The sequence below is a fragment of the Jaculus jaculus genome, chromosome X (assembly GCF_020740685.1).
Source record: "Jaculus jaculus isolate mJacJac1 chromosome X, mJacJac1.mat.Y.cur, whole genome shotgun sequence".
Lineage (NCBI taxonomy): Eukaryota > Metazoa > Chordata > Mammalia > Rodentia > Dipodidae > Jaculus > Jaculus jaculus.
In genome coordinates, this window is record NC_059125.1 from 113,954,271 (window position 1) to 113,971,899 (window position 17,629).

Here is a 17,629-nt window from a genome sequence, read left to right on the forward strand (position 1 = left end):
GGGAAATCTAACTGGGGTCCTTAGGCTTTGCAGGCAAGTAACTTAACCACTAAACCCTCTCTCCATCTCTATTTTTTAATTATGAAAAAAATATCATTTAAAAATTTTATAAAGTGTCTAGTCTGATATCTTCTCTCCCTTCATCCCACTTTCTCTGGAGGCTCTCTTCGGTGAAGTTATTGTTCACTGTGGGGTAATTAAAGCCTCAGCTAGTCTGTGTGTGACAGGCTATCCCTCAAGATATTTCTACCCACCCTACAGATCTTACAATTGTTCCACGTCCTCTTCCACAATAGTCTCTGAGCCCTGGCAGGTCTGTTAGCAGTCTAGTTAAGTGCTGCGTTCTCTGTAGCTCTGAATTTCTGCTTTGATGTGTTTTGATTAACCACATGTCTGTTGCCACTTCTCTGGATCTGCCTGTCAGACTTGCAGTGGGAGCAACACTCCTGTGGCTACTTCCTCTGCAATTTCTGCTCGGCCCTGGCAGACGTGGTAAAGGTGGCATGTCTCCTGGTAGGCAGTCAGCTATCTTTTCTTGGCATACTGATGCACCTTGGATCTCCCTTGTCTTCTCTGCTATCTGTAAAATAAAAGAGATTATCCAAGCAAGGGTGAAAGCAGCTTTTTTTATACGAGTTATTTTATTTATTTATGAGAGAGAGAGAGAAAGAGGAAGATAGGGATAATGGGCCCATTATCTCTCTATATATATCTGCCTCAGGGTCACAGGCCCAAAAGCCCAAAGGCATGTATCCATAAAGGGTTGCTTTTATAACTGAAACCTAAAAAGCAAAGGTAGATGATTCACACCTATGATAGAACTGAGGCCTTGCTCATTCATTGGCTGCTGAGTATATCAATCTTGACGCTTGAGCCAATCAGCTTAGAGCACAACTTGCTGTCAGTGGGATCCCTTCAGCAACAGCCGCTTAATCATTGCGGTAATCTTCCTCACAGTCTTGGGGATCCATCACAATCTTGGCAGTTTAAGTTATTTATTGGTTACATGGGCCAACTTAGATTCAGATTGGAATAGAGCATTTCAGAACATCCCTTAACCCATCAAGAGAGCAGCAAGGGGCAGTTGTCCACGGCAATGGGAGAGATTGCTACCTTGAATTGGGAGCCTGGGATGTGAGTTCATCAATCCTGTGTGGTGGAAGTCTCAGGACTCAACAAGACCCTGAGGATGAAGAGGATATGGACACCTTGGCTATGCCCAAAAATATTGGGCTCTATGGCCATACCATCCTGAATGTACCCGATCATATCAGAGAGAGACTGGGATGTCTAGCGTCCACAGGAGACAGGTGGTGAGCATGTTGTGAGTCAGGACATGATCATGGATGTATCTCAGTTCCCCATGGTTGTCTACCCTTTTTCTTTTCTGGGCCTGTTCCAGTGTTTTCTGCACCTATTCTAATGTAGCCATCACTGTCTTATTCATCCCATGTTCATCGAGTTCCCCAGAGACCAAGACACATGGGGGATTTTTAGAAGGGTATGTGTGTGACCCTCTTCCTTCTTATGTGACTGATATTTGGCATTCACTTGATGCTTAGTCTGGGTTTTGTCCTGGCCCTGGTCCTGGGAATTACTTTGTATGTCCAGCTGGTGCCTTTCTGGCTGGGTATTCCTTCCGTTGTCGCAGAGGACAAAGCCACAATTGATAAAGTGCCTACAGCCAAGGATCCTATGGAGTCAACAGCACAGTTGAAAGAGGAGATGTCAGAAGAGGTGGAAGAGGAGCCTTCTATCCTGATTACAGACATAAGTGGTGAGGAATCAAAGGAGCCAACAGGGTTCTGGTGAGCCTCTAGATGATGGGAGGCAGCAGTGGGAGAGAAGGAATGGGCTCAAAAGTAGGAGACAGAGACACAGCAGAGCTGTAGCTTCTGCTTACGCAGTCATGGTGCAGAGCACAACTCTGATTCCGTCTCAACCCTGGTCTCTATCCAGAAGTGGTTGGGTGAAGCTCTCCTTGAAATGTAAGGCTAAATGGGCCAATGTCAAATCCAGTTCTTTAAGGGCCTTCTTAGTTTTCAGAGGACATATGTTGCCCTGACTCAATCAGTGCTTAATGGGTGTGGAATTGTTATTATTCCATTATTCTGAGGTCTTTTTTACCTATACAGTATGAAAGCTAACATATGGTAGGTATATCAGATCTTTGACCTGCATCATACCTAGACCAACCTGTGTTTAGGAAGCTTTTACCACAGGCTTCTGACCAGTCACTAGCTGACCCCTCATGAATTAGCCCATTATTTATGTAGTGTCCTATAATTACAAGAAGACAATGCTTTTTAATATTTTTTATTTATTTATTTATTTGAGAGCAACAGACACAGAAAGACAGAGGGAGAGAGAGAGAATGGGCGCGCCAGGGCTTCCAGCCACTGCAAACGAACTCCAGACGCGTGCGCCCCCTTGTGCATCTGGCTAACGTGGGACCTGGGGAACCGAGCCTAGAACCAGGGTCCATAGGCTTCATAGGCGAGCGCTTAACCGCTAAGCCATCTCTCCAGCCCGACAATGCTTTTTAGACACTACTGCCAGGAAGCAAAAAGTGAGAAACTGTAGGTAGAAATTCAGGTGGGTATATAAATACATTTTTACGTAGTTGGAAATAGTTGCAATAAGGTTCACATTTCTTGCAGAAATCAGCCAACCAAGAGCAGCTTGTGTGGAGAAACAAGGTTTATTTTGGATTAAAGACTCAAGAGAAAACTTCATCATGGCAGGGGGAATATAGGCATAAGCAGAGGGTGGACATCACCCCTGGCCTACATAAGGTAGACAGTAGCAACAGTAGAGTGTGCCAAACACAAGCAAGGGGAAACTGGCTATAATACCCATAAGTCAGCCCCCAACAATACACTCCCTCCAGGACACATTAATTCCCAAATCTCTATTAGCTGGGAACCTAGCATTCAAAACATGTAAGTTTATGGAGCACACCTGAGTCAAACCACCAAGGAGATTTTTTATTTTCACTGAAAAGCAAAGCTAAGAAAAGAAAGAATGAAGAAAAGCTAGACCCAGTATATTAATCACCTAATTAGCAACAGGGTTTTACATTGTTTGCTCCTTGAGTATATTTAAATGATCAGAAATGTTTATTTCAATCCTCCTTCTTTGTTCTAGAGATTTCTGGGATTACAGATGATCACCTTAATTATTTTTGTTCATATTTTATTTATTTATTTGAGAGCGACAGACACAGTGAGAAAGACAGATAGAGGGAGAGAGAGAGAATGGGCGCGCCAGGGCTTCCAGCCACTGCAAACGAACTCCAGACACATGCGCCCCCTTGGGCATCTGGCTAACGTGGGACCTGGAGAACCAAGCCTCGAACCGGGGTCCTTAGGCTTCACAGGCAAGCGCTTAACCGCTAAGCCATCTCTCCAGCCCCATAGTCTTTTTTTCCCCTTCCACGTTTTCCCGGCTGTATTTTTGATAATTTTTTCTGTATGGTATAAAGGAAATATTAGAGTTTGGGAAGCTAGCATACAGACTTTTAATGCTTGAGAGAATTATTCTATCTCAAAAGGTCCTCTAAAGTAAAAACCACAACATACATATAAACACAGATACACACACACAAGCACACACACACACACACACACACACACACACACACACACACACACTTCTGCTGTGAGACAGGAATGAGGCAATGTTGGACATGATTGAAGCCATAGGTTGCATAAGCCCCTTAATATCCAAGGGTACAAGTTGCAAGAGGAAAACATGTCCAGTACATGCTGTGATTTAGCACACAACTGCCTGAGACAGACTGGGCCTCCTACAATATTACATTGTGAAAGTCAGTCCTGCTTGTTAGTATTTAATTTCTCATTTTCTCTCATTTGATTCCACACTTAGGAAGTATCAAAAGAGGAAGGAAAAAGAAGAAATAATCTACTGTTTGTTGTTTTCAGGAGTGTGGATTTTCAAACGGCCTCAAGGATTATAACACTACTATTATGCATCACCCAAAAAGTGGTATTCCATGAGAGCCCTATTCACTTACATACTATAAATACGTCTGACAATGCTTGTTCATGTTAAAAATAAATTTTAATTTTTTTCTTCATATTTTCTTTCCTTTCTCTTTTATTCATGGCAATCATAGAGTTTTACACACAGAACAGAAATGAAACCCTACAGGCTTGGACGTTGAGTATTATTTTGGAATCTGCACAGGCTATTAAAGCTTGAGAGAAATATCTATATCTCAAATTGCCCTTTCATTTAAACATACACACATTTATACATTTAAATTCTGCATGTTAGACAAAAAAGAGAGATTTGTCTTTCTGGCTGTGTTTTATTTTGCTTTGCATAGTGGTTTCTATTTCTATTTTCTTGAAAATGGCATGAGTTTATTTTTCATTACAGATGAAAACAACGTTCATTATGTATAGTGGGCAACATTGTGTTCATAAATTTATCTTTTGAACATGTAGGCGTATTCATTTCACAGCTACTGTGAATAGTGCAGTAATAAACATGGAGGTGCATGTATCTCTCGTATGCTGACTTAGTCTTTCAAGTCCATGCCTAGGAAATGGTATAGTTGATTCATGTGCTTGTTCTGTTTTAGACTTTAAGAACCCTCTACATTGATCTCCATAGTAGAGGGATTTCACTTTTGAGTAATGATTATGGTCACTTTCCCCAAATATTTATAGGCTATGTTTAGTATTTTTCTCTTTAAAGCTGCCTATTTATTTCATTAGTACATTTATTGGTTGTAAATTATGCCTGTGTATGTGTGACATGTGTATGTGTGTTGAGGTCTGAGCACATGTGTATCTGTGGGGAGGGTGCTCACATGTACATAGAGGACAGAAGCTAATGTCAAGCTCCTTCCTCAACCATTTCCTACCTTGTTTTTTGAGACAGGGTCTCACACTGTATATAGAGCTCACTAATTCACCCCCAGGGATGCTCCTTCTTTGCTTCCTGAGAGCTGGAATTATTGACACTCAGGGCCATGCCTGGCTTTAATAGGAGTGCTGGGAATCCAAACTCAGGGCTTCATGCTTGTTTGGGAAAAATTTTACCAGTGAGCCATCTCCTCAGCCCCTGACTGAATAATTTTGAGGGTATTTAATTTTTGCCGTTCTTTATAAATTCCAGGTATTACTCTCCTGTTGATAAATAGTTTGACAAAATTTTCTCCATTTTACACCCTGGCTTTTTTAAAAATAAATCTCTTTTTGTTTATTTTTATTTACTTATTTGATAGCAACAGACAGAGAGAGAAAGAATGGGCAAGCCAGGACCTCCAGCCACTGCAAATGAACTCCAGACGCATGGCCCCCCTTGTGCATCTGGCTAACATGGGTCCTGGAGAATTGAGCCTTGAACCAGGGTCCTTAGGCTTCACAGGCAAGCACATAACTGCTAAGCCATCTCTCCAGCCCACAACCTGGCTTTTTAACTCTGTTAATTATTTCCCTGACAATATAAAAGTATTTTTTTAATTTGCTGCAATCACATTTTCTTAATTTTTTTACTTGTCCTATGCTATTGGAGTCCATTTTAGAGAACCCTTCCTTGGGCCTATAACTTGAAGTGTTTTTTTTTTTCTTTAATCTGTATTGTTCTCCAGCAGTTTTAAAGTTCCATGTGTTACACTGAGGTCTTTGATATATGTTGAATTTATTTTTTGCATATTGATTTTGTGCAGATTATTTTTGTGACAGATTTAGATCTAATTCTTCTACATGAGTATATTCAGGTCTTCCAACACTAATCATTGAAGCCTTTGGCATTTTTTCCAATGCATGTCTTTATGCTAATGTTGAAAATCAGTTTATTTTATCTGTGAATTTACTTCTGGGCCTTATACTCAATACTATTTGTCTATGCATCTGCTTTTGTTCCAGAAACATGTAGTTTTTGTTACCTTTGATGTGTAAAATAAGTTCATGTATTAAACTTCCTGCTTAGAATTTCATTAACTTTAGGTTTGTTTTTCATACTTCTATAAAGTAAGGTCATTGGAAATTTAGTGGGTATTACATTGCATTTCTAGGTTGCTTTCAGTAATTATACAATATTAATTCTACCATTACATGATCATGGAAGTTCTTTTCATCTTTTAGCTTCTTTAATTTATTTTCTGAGTGTCATAAGGTTTACATTGTAAAGATATTTTATCTCTTTGATTAAATATATTCAAAAGTACTTTTTGAAGTAATTAGGAGTGGGAAATTGTTTCCTGATTTTTTTTCAGAAAGTTTGTTATTGGTAAAATGAAAGCTACTTGTTTTTATACATGGATTTGGTAGTTTACTCCTTTGCATAAATGTTTTCTGGTGGATATTTAAGTATAGTATATTATCTGCAGATATTTGTATCCCTTTCCATTTTTTCTGATTGTTACAGCTCTACCTAAGAACTCATGTATTATATTAAATACAAATAATGAGTGTGTATTGTTTCTAATTTCAGAGAAATGCTTTCAATATTTTTGTATTTAGTATAATGATGACTATTGGATCTGTAGTGGTTACTTTCTTATTGCTTGGACAAAACACACAAGCAAGAATAGCTTATGGAAGGAAAAGGTTTAGTTTGGCTTACAGTTTCAAGGAAAAGTTTCTTCATGGCAGGAGCAGGAAGCTGGCTCATGTCATCATATATAAGCAGCAGGAAGGAAGCAGGAAGAGTGAGCTAGCTAGTGGAACTCAATTACAAAATACCAACACCCACTTCCAGTGACACAGTTCCTCTAGCAGTCCTCTATCTCCCAAAGTATACACCAACTAGGGATTAACTATGAGCCTTAATTACAAACACATGAGGCCATAAAGGACATTTCATAGTCAAGCTGCCACAAGTTCATTATATGATCTTTAGGCATAGTACTCATTTTCCTAGTTTCTATAGGTCTTTCATCATCATGGGATGTTGAAGTTTGTCAAAGGCCTTTTCTGTGGCTATTGAGATGATTAAAGGACTTGCATCTTTAAATGAATTTATGTGTATTGCATTCATTGGTGTGCATACGTTGAACCAACCTTGCATCCCTTGGATAAAATGAACTTAGTACACAATCATAATGAGTTGTTAAATTTCTTTGGAAAGTATTTTTTGAGGATTTTTGCACCTATGGTCATTCATAAGGCCAATTGGTCTATAAATTTCTCTTTATGGTTTGTTCTTAATCCTGTTTTCATAACAGGGTAAAACGTGCTTCACTGAATGTGTTTGATAGGTTTAGTTTCCTTTTGTATTTGGTGGAAAAGCTTGAGGTGAATTGATACTAGTTCTTCCTCAAAGGATTGGTAGAATTCGGCAGTGAATCCATCAAGTAGTGGGCTTTTCCTTGTAGGAAGACAATTACTGCTTTAATTTCATTAATTGATTTTCTGCCAAGGCCCTAAGTATTTAGTGTTCCACTTGGTAGTCTCTTAATGTTTCTCTTGGTGCCTGTTAAAGTGAAGTAGACTTAGCACTTTCATGAACCCTTTTTTATTGTCACTAGTATTGAGACTTGAAAGTGTACCATCACATAGTATTGCTTATGGCCAGGACCACATGGTAAGACAAAGCTCAAGGCCCCTTGTCACCATTACCTAAACTGAAAGGGTAGGCCAATAGAAAGCTAGCCATGGAGCATACTTTGAGGAACTCCAAACTGCTTCTGACTTGTTAGTATTCATGTTGTATGAGTTATTGAAATAGCATCACTCTCAGATCTAAACAAGAAGGACATATGTCTTGAGCTACATGAATTTAAGCCCCACCTTGGCCCTCTTACACCTATGCAGCTACCTTGCAGGTCACGAGCTTGTGAGAATTATTCCCTATGGGCAATACTCCCTATGAGAATAAGCCTGTGAGACCAAGAGTTCACACTCCTCTACAACATACTCTAGGTAGGTAGGACATCAGAATAGTTCCAAACTTTCTTCTCGGGCATGTGTGCTCCTCCTGAGACAAGCAAGACTTCCTTGGGAAGTCTGACTGCCTTACCAGGATATGTGATTCTAGACCTAAAGGGTAAGTTGCATGCCTTGAAAGCACACAGGGTATATTCTAGGAGCTAGCCCCAGGCTGAGGATGGAGCATGGGAGGGAGAAAGAACGTCCTCATCATTGGACCATGACTTTCAGAAACGTGTTTCAAAATCTTACCTGAGGGGGTGTCACTGTGCAGTGCAGGCACAGGTGGAGTAGAGGGTCACCTGACCCCAGGGTCTGCCAGGTAGGTTCAGGCAATTCGCTGGGGCCTGGGAGTCACCACAGCCATGACAAGCCAGTTGCAGAGCACCCAGCAGCTGCTGCAAGTCAAGAGAAGTGGGCAGCCTAGAAGATGTTTGAGGCTTCATTGGCAAGGCTGAAGCAGGCCAATGAAGAAGGCCAGGTTGGGATTGAACAGTACCAACTTCAGAGGGAGAAAGAATTCAAGGCCAAGGAAGCTGTGGCACTGAGGTGGAGAAGGAGACTCAGAAGAAGATGTCCATTCTCCAGACCTACTTCCAGCAGAACAGGGATGAAATCCTGCATACGCTCTTGGGCTTCATGTGTGACATCCACCCAGCAATTGATGAAAACTACCATGTGAATGGTGGGAGAAGAGGGAAGCACCTTTTCCACCAGCTAGCACTGAAGATGCCCTCATGAAGTAGGCAGCCTCCCAAAGCTGGAGTTCTTATGAAAGGCATTAAAGTATTTTTTGTTGCTGTAAAACATCCCTCTACTTTGTAGAGTGCTAAATCTAGCTCTTTGTACAGGCTGAGTACTTGCCCAAAGAATTCATCTTTTCAGCTTGTGTGTCTTAGAAATTTAATGAGTATATGTTGTCTATTTTCCTATGTGTTTTTGCTTAGGCAACATGACTTTTTCTTTCTTAGTCTAGTAGGGAAAAAAAATCAATTCTTTTAAGAAAGGGATTAAATTTTCCCTCCCACTTTCTTAAATGTCACATGCTTTATAAATGAAAAAGTAAAAAAAATAAATTAATTAAAAATAAATAAATAAATATATAAAATAAAGTATTAAGTAGTCAATTGTAAGTTGTATGAAGCAGCAGCCAGCCTTAAATTAATCTATTCTGTCTAAAAGTTAATACAGTAAATAGTAATATACTTGTTTGGACTGCTGTTAATCTATTTTACTCAAAATTGTTAGATAATAGGACTCAAGAACAAGAACTTGTTACATGTTACTTGATGTACTGTTAATCATTTAAAAGTCAAGACTTTCTCATGGAAAAAAAATATTACCTTACCTGTCAGACCATTATGAGAATACTTAGGTCATTGAATATTTTAAACCATTACAGAAAACATGTGTCATTGCTCATTTTAAGCATGAATTTCCCCAACTGAATTCTTGCTCTGGACTTGGTAAATATCTCACTATCCATGCTAACCTCTTTACCTCTTTTTGTTCCTCACTATGAGTCATGAGGTTTTTTTTGTGGTTTTTTTTTTTTTTTTGCTTTAATACAGTGGCTCCATGATTCTAAAAATGGATTGCTTCAGATTCCCATGTTGGTGTAACACTTAGTCCCAGTGTCTTTACCTGGATGGATTGCAGCCATCATGTATCACATCCCTGCTCCTCACACAACTGTACCTCCTTCTGCTTGTCTCTATTTATGCTACCAAAAAGTTCATATGTAAAACATCTTTAAGCCAGGTGTGGTGGTGCATACCTTTAATCCCAGCACTCAGGAGGCAGAGGTAGGAGGATTGCAGTGCTTTCAAGGCCACCCTGAGGCTGAATTTCAGGTCATTGTGGTCCAGAGTGAAACTCTACCTCAAAAACAAAAAAGAAAATGGCTTCAAATGCACTTTTTCCTCACACCAAGGACTACTTGGAGACCCTCAGTTTAGTCAGTCACACCTGTGTGGAGGTGCCTGTTGTTTAAGGAATCCTCTTAAATACATTTTCCCCAGTGACACCCTTGAGTCCGAGTTGTCCACACTCGTTTTCACTTTCTCCACAATCTTCCCCACAAAATAAGACAAATCACACAACAAGCTTTATTTAATTTATTTGATTTGACTACATCAAAAACTAAGGAAGCTAAAAGAAACTTAAAATTTGTCAGAATACTTAACACCATCTAAAGAACCTTAACCATATTAAAAATGGAACTTTGTGCATAGGGGATGAAAAATCATTCATAAAGATGTCATAATATGAATGACAATTGATGGGCATGGTGCACATGCCTTTAATTCCAGCATTTGTGAAGCAGAGGTAGGAGGATCACTGTGAGTTCAAGTCTATCCTGAGACTACATAGTGAATTCCAGGTCAGCCTGGGCCCTACCTCGAAAAATGGAAAAAAAAAAAAAGAAAAAGAAAAAGAATGACAATTGAAATTAACCTTATCATTAAAATTGAGCTTTGTTAATTGTGGATAAGAAATATTAATAAAGAAGTCATAGTGAGAAAAATATAATCAAAGTCAGTCATAAATTGGAGACCGGAAGTGTTAGAGCTACTCTTCTAGGATTACCTATATTAAGGCCATCTATTTAAAGAAATATTCAATATGAGAATAAGAATGAATGAAATCCAGTCAATCAAAATCTTATCAAATGTTTCAAGAAGACAAAGCTATCATGACAAAATTTTTTTAAAAAGCATAGATGTCTTGTAGACAACATAGAAAACCCAGCAAGTTATTCCTGTTTCTTATTATGCTAGCATCAGCAAATCTGAATATCAAGTAGCCAAATTAGCTCTAGAATCTCATTGCCTCTTTGGACATTTGTAGTTTCACATGGTCTAGCATCTCACTGAGAATGTAAAGGCACAAATAGATGTGCAAGATTGGTCATGATCCAAGAAAGAACTCAGGGTAAGCTCTCTGTGCTACTATCACTGAACTTGAAAACACTGGGTGTCCCCAGGAATATGTGAAAGGTCTTTCAAGGGGAAGTGGGTTATGAGACCATGAAATGTTGCTTCCACCACCTGGTCTAGAGGAACTTACAAAGCTTGGGGCAAAATCAAATAATTCAGCATTTATAATTCAATTGTAAGTAAGCTTCTAAAACCTAAAAGCCAATCCCTGAACTAAAGCATCTGAATATTTCTGCTAGAATTACCTTATTTTATTAAAGGAAATAATATTCATTTTAGTTTTTGTGGCAAAATATTTTGCTCTTTCTAAGGTGTACTCTCCAAAGTTCAAGATTTCGCAATTCTACAACAAAGCAAACAGTTTCCATAGGTTTTATGACAGAAATGCTGGTTTTCTGGATGCTAGTCCAGGCTCTATTGAAAGTTAGACATTAGTGGTATTTATTTCACTCAAATAATTAAAACTGTTAATTCCTACTTCTAAGATTACTTTATGAAGAATGATAAAGATGTCATATAGAATTACTATAAGTGTTGGCAGTTATCACATATAGTGCTGATGCACCACACAGGAACTCTTCATTACATGATATCTGCAATGTGGCTCCAGGCCTTGGCTTTCTTCTTGGCCATCGAGAACCAGACTGGCTCTTCAACCTTTTGGAGCTTTGGTGGAAGACTCTTAGATCGTTTGGTTTCTCTTTCCCTTGTGGCTGAGCGAACCATCCTCTGTTCTTCGAATGCAACTGGAACCACATCAAAAAAATAAGCAGTCAGTAAGAAGCCTCAGAAATATGTGGACATGTTTATAGGGTTCAAATATGTCATCATTTCAGGTTTTCTCTGATCAACCTGCTTTTTAGACTTTCCACACCTTGCTCACTTGAATGTCAGACTTCTAAGTCAGTGCATAGACAATGTCATAAGTGGTATGTCCCAGGGGCACAATCAATATGGTTATGGCCCAGGGTCCTAGACCTAGAAAGATTTGAAAGGTAAGTCTTGCAGTTATAACAGTCAATCTTTGGAGAGTTATTCCTTGATTGAATTATACCTTTGAACCCAGAATAAAAGGGAAACATACTATATCTGCTAAGTTCTTTACATTTCAAATATGGTTTTGCCAGCTCATGGCACTGTGTGAAATAAAAGACTGATGGCTTAATAGGTCCATTCAATAAAAGTCTGTGATAAACAGTATTTACTAACTACATTGGCCACATTATTCTCTGTTCTCTAATACCACTCCCTCATTCTGTCATAGAATGATAGATTCAGCAGCTTAGACTCAACCTAAGCTTCTCAATTTTAGCTGCACATAGGAATCACTCAGGGTTCTTTTGAAAATACCACAGTATCTGGGTCTGTGGCATATGTCAATAACCCTGCACTTGGAGTGCTGAGGCAGGATGATCATGAGTTTGATACTTGCTTGGGCTATATATAGCTCAAAAACAATGACTACAAAAGTGCACACAAAGCAACAGAGCCTGTGACATTATTGGTACCAGTTAAATTAGAATTGCTAGGAATGAAGCCAGTGCTATCTGTAATTTGTGCATAAGCACGTGTGTGTGGATTTGTATGCACATATGTTCATGTACATATGGAGACCAGAGGACAACCTCAGCTCTTATTCCTCATGAATAAACATCCACCTATTTTGAAACAGGATCTCTCAGTGGCCTAGAACTCACCAAGTAGGGTAGACCAGCTGGCCTTTGAACCCCAGTGAGCTACCTGTCTACCTCCCCAGAGCTGGTATTGTTGGCACATGCATCTGGAGTTTGTTTGAAGCAGCAGAAGGCCCTGTCATGTCCATTCTCTCTCCCTCCCTCTCTCTCTCTCTTTCAAATAAATAAAATAAATTTTAAAAATAAAGTACAAATGCCATCAAGTGGGTTCTTATATATTTAGGGGTAGTGCAGGGACTTTTCTTTGTTTGTCAAAAATCCATTGTTGGGGCTGGAGAGATGGCTTAGCAGTTAAGGCCTTTGCCTGCAAAGCCAAAGGATCTCAGTTCAATTCTCCAGGACCCACAAAAGCCAGATACACAAGGGGACGCATGCATATGGTGTTCGTTTGCAGTGGCTGGATACCCTGGTGTGTCCATTCTCTCTCTCTCTCCCCCTTTCTCCCTCTTTCTCTCTCTCAAATAAATAAAAAAATAGATATTTTTAAAACAAACTCCATTGTTGATCTTTCCAAACAGACTAAGCCTTTTTAAAGAATTACAATGAAGAAATCTTGTGCTTTATCAAAGTTTCTATGATGTCTCAGTTGAATGTCTTTATATGCTTTCTAAAAATATTGTGACTTACCTAAGCAAATCATCACTGTTATCATGTCTACACTGATCTTTGTTACAGTATAAGGAGACGTCAGCACTCTGCTATTACTAATCAGTCTTCACTCTTTCACAGGTCCACTCCATCCACCTTCCTCTTTCTGCTGATGTGCCATCTCATGGGCTGCATTCTATTTTAATAAATTAGCTTAAGCATTAAAAAAATGTAGCTAAAAATTACTCAATACCACTGGGCCTTTATAGTGGATTATTTTTGACAGTTTCATTGAGGATATAGCAGACTACTTTGCTATAAACTGGAAAGTAACTTATTACTTTGCTATTAAATCCCTGTCTACAAGAATATTTTAGTGAACAGCCACAGTTTGATGCCTTCGCAGCTTCTTAAGTAAGGTAAAAGACTGGAAGACCCTCTGGAAATTGCACATTGGATTCATATTAGTTATAACAACTGGTTTTTCCTAAAGCAAGCTAATATCTATGCTTTCTTATGGAAGAGTCATGATAGACACATGAAGCTGATTTTGGTGATAAGAGAAATGTATGAACTGAGCTTGAAATCACACAAATTTCACAGCATTCCTCCAGGCCTCTTTTTTTTAAAATTAGTTATGTACACAGTGTGTATACAGCCATGTTGGTGCCATCGTTAGCCTCCTCCCTGCTTCAGTGATGAAATCTTGGGAGCCTCTGTATCTCTGGTTTGATAGGAATTGAGTGTTCTCTGTGTCTCTACTTCACATTTTTTTTAAGAAATAACATTTAGTTTATTACTCATACATAGTTTAAAACTGAGGGGATAGTAAAGTAACATGAATTAATATTTTATGCTTTCAATATGATTTGACATACTACATATTCCACATCATAAACAGTGTAAATAGTAAGTTAATAAATTGCAACCAGAACCCAGATTTTTTAATACACATGTATTTTAGAAAGAAATTTCACAGGTCACCTTTGTAACATAGTCAATATAGTTATCTCAATTAGAAATTCTAAACTCCTACTGTAAGCCACTCTGGGATCATGGAAGTAATGTGGGCTCTTCTGCTGATCAAAGCTATTTCATGGCAGGTTGTCCCTATTCTGTGATATTAATGATCTTGGGTTGCAAAGAAGCATTATCATAATATGGCCCAAACTTAGAAGCAATATCACAGAATTTGCCTCAGTATACTTACTTGGCAGCAAGAGCTGAATGGTAAGCACATGATTACCAACTGCCTCATTTGGCTGAAGAGGGTAAAGCTAGTGTCCCATATAGACATTCTTTTGACATGGTTTGTAATAACAATGAAACCTGTAAGAGTCTCTACTTCACATTTTTTTAGTGAGTTAGAATGTGTTATTGAGATAGGGAGGGGATATGGTGGAGAATGGAATTTCAAAGGGGGGAGGGTATTACCATTGGATATATTTTATAATCATGGAAAATGTATTTAAAAATTGAGAAAAAATAAAATAAGATTTAAAAAAATAATGTGTGTTTTTACCTGATTTGCTAGACTTAGATAGATTCATCTTTGCCTTCTTATCTTGTTTAAGGTGAGTAGAGGAGAGATACCTTCTCAGTGGGGTTTCAGCTGCAGTGACAGCTCCCTTTAATATGAAAAGGAAAACAGAAACTTTGTGAATCCTAACACAAGAAGGTAAGTTGCTTTGAACATCACATTGTACAAATCCTGTTTTGGGGACAAGGAGTTCAACACTAATCAAAAGAAAAGAGATAAATGATATAGATACAGCTTCGGAGGTACATGTAGCTAGAGATATAAATATAGATGTATTTAAGAAAAGGTAGCACTGAGTCCCTTGGTTTGAATTTATGTTAACAAAGCCCAATCTGGCTCAAGTTTACCATGTTTCAGATTTGAGGGAAAAAAAGATTGTCTAGCTATACAAACCATAGATATATTAACATATAAATTATCTAAGTTTAGAAAAAACTTTTGTCAGTATTTACCAGTAAACTAACACAATGTGATGACTTCAAACAACTAGATGTGCCCTTTATAGTTAAATTTTTCAAATTATTTCTTCACAATTTGTCTAAGTGACTTTATGAACTTTTTTTATGATCCTCCTTCTCACTCCTAAAAACCAATAATAAAAGAGAATATCTTAAATCAGAAAGTTACCTCATTCTTCACATGATTCCCTCAATAAGTTTAGTAGGCACTTAGGAGTATAAGATCTTTAACATATGTTTTTTTTGTTTTATTTTGTTTCCAGTGAGGGTCTTGCTCTAACCCAAGCTGACCTGGAATTCACTATGTAGTCACAGGCTGGCCTTGAACTCATGATGATCCTCCTATCTCTGCCTCCCTGAGCACTGGGATTAAAGGCTTATGCCACCATGACCAGCTCAATATATGTCTTGATATGCCACATTAATATACATTCTTGAATGAGTTTTCTACAGTTTTTATAAGAAGGGAGCAAGGCATTGTCCCATCTTCCTTGATTTATATGCCTAGTCCATCCCATAACATATTTATTACCAACAGATAGATGCCATATTATATCAATTTGAAGAAAAGCAAACATCAACACATAAGGTAAACTGTTAGATACAGATATGAAAAGTTACCCAGAAATGAAATCTTGAATGAAAAAGTACTGGAGTACTTTCTCCCTGGCTTCATTTTCCACAGTTTTAGTTAACTATGGTCAACCACTGACCAAATATATTACATGGAAATTTTCACAAATAAACAAATAATCAATTTTAAATTGCATACTGTTTTCAGTAGCATAAAATTCCCATGTCATCCTATTCCTAGTGAGATGTGAATCATCCCTTTGTCCAGCATCTCCCCACTATGAATGCTAATGCTACCTGCCGGTTAGTCACTTATGTTGTCTCAAGTAGCTCACGATCTGACTGTGATGGTATCACAGTGACTATATTCTAGTAATTCTTATTTCACCTAATGGCCTAAATTTCAAGGGTAAAGCTTTAAATTACTTTAATTAACTGAATAGGCAAGGATTCTTGATTAATAAAGCAATTTAAAAATTACACGCTGAACTTACTGAAAATACATGGTGAAAACTGATGTCCTATTTCTAAATTGGGAAGAATTGCAGTTTTGCTGTGGCACTTCACATATTAAAAATTGCAGACACGGGCTGGAGAGATGGCTTAGCGGTTAAGCGCTTGCCTGTGAAGCCTAAGGACCCCGGTTCGAGGCTCGACTCCCCAGGACCCACATTAGCCAGATGCACAAGAGGGCGCACGCATCTGGAATTCGTTTGCAGTGGCTGGAGGCCCTGGCATGCCCATTCTCTCTCCCTCTCTCTATCTGCCTCTTTCTCTCTCTGTCACTCTCAAATAAATAAATAAGAATAACTTTTTTTTTTAAATTGTGGACACTGTAGATAGGGCTTAATTTAGATGAAAAAGGCATTAAATTGTGGGTTTTGGCACTAGCTACAGTTTTCACTTATCCACAGGGAATCTTATATCCTCTGTGGTTAAGAGTTTGATTTCTATTTATAAAATTCCCATGCATATAATTATGTTATGAATAACATGCTTAAGAAAAGTCACTCAGTTTTTACTCTAATGGTAATATTTGTGGTTTTTTTTCCTGTTGTTTATTTACTTCTTATTTCACAACAAATTCCACGGACTCCTGCTGTAGAAAACTTTGAATAGGGTTTTATTTCTATGCTTTCCCCATTCTCATTACTTTTTACAAATCCTATAAAAGCATAAATCTGGGTTGTGTGAATACAAAGTAAGAAGCCTTAAAGTGTCACCCTTCCTTGATTAATTTTCCCAAAGAAAGGAGGCAGCTGTACAGCTGGCATAGTTCCCAATGGAAACTTAATCATGTTTGCTGAGCTGACTCAAATCCCACCTCATATTTAAGCTCCTGGGTTTCAGCTTTGGATTCACATATGCTCTTGGTTTGTGGTTCATTCACAGGATCACAGGCTACAAAGTTCTTCTGCTTCTGCTTTGCCATGGTTACCCAGGATGGCTCAGAATGTGCACGATCTGACTGCTGACCACTAGACTTTCCTGAGAAATGAAGGAAAGGAATCAGAACTGAGACAAGACAGGAAGACTCTTCAGCTTGGTTAGCGTTTACCTATAATAATATCCCAAATGGGATCTTTATTGATTGCCAAATATAAATAAACAGATACTAAATAGAAATGGGTCATCCTCTTTCATACACTACCTATATACAACCTGACAAGGTAGAAGTCTTTTGGGTAATTAAGAAGCTATATGTAAGGCTAGGGGCATAGCTCCTTGGTAGAGTACTTTCCTAGCATGCACAAAGCCCTGGGTTCAGTTCTCCAACATGATATAAACAAACATGAAAGAAAATGTTATGAGGCTATACTTTAAAGTGGTCATACTGTCCTTTACTGAACCCTTTCCTTACTTTGCTCACCCTTCTTCCCATCCCCCAATCAGGACAGGACAATGGATGCTATATGGACTCAGAAAGTTCCTA

At 38.4% G+C, this 17,629-nt stretch overlaps 1 protein-coding gene and 1 pseudogene across 1 annotated transcript in view; one reads left to right on the forward strand and one right to left on the reverse strand.

Annotated features, from left to right (window-relative positions):
• Positions 1 to 8,269: 8,269 nt before the first annotated feature.
• LOC101593774 lies at positions 8,270 to 8,645 on the forward strand (annotated as a pseudogene).
• A 2,415-nt stretch (positions 8,646 to 11,060) lies between these two features.
• Positions 11,061 to 17,629, reverse strand: part of Kiaa1210 (KIAA1210 ortholog) — a 33,445-nt gene continuing 26,876 nt past the window's right edge. The window contains exons 7-9 of the mRNA XM_045139931.1: positions 17,021 to 17,184; positions 14,648 to 14,753; positions 11,061 to 11,589 (exon numbers count right to left, since the gene is read on the reverse strand). Coding sequence (XP_044995866.1) covers positions 11,426 to 11,589; positions 14,648 to 14,753; positions 17,021 to 17,184 — 434 coding nt within the window. The 3' untranslated portion in view covers positions 11,061 to 11,425. The remainder of the gene's footprint in view (positions 11,590 to 14,647; positions 14,754 to 17,020; positions 17,185 to 17,629) is intronic.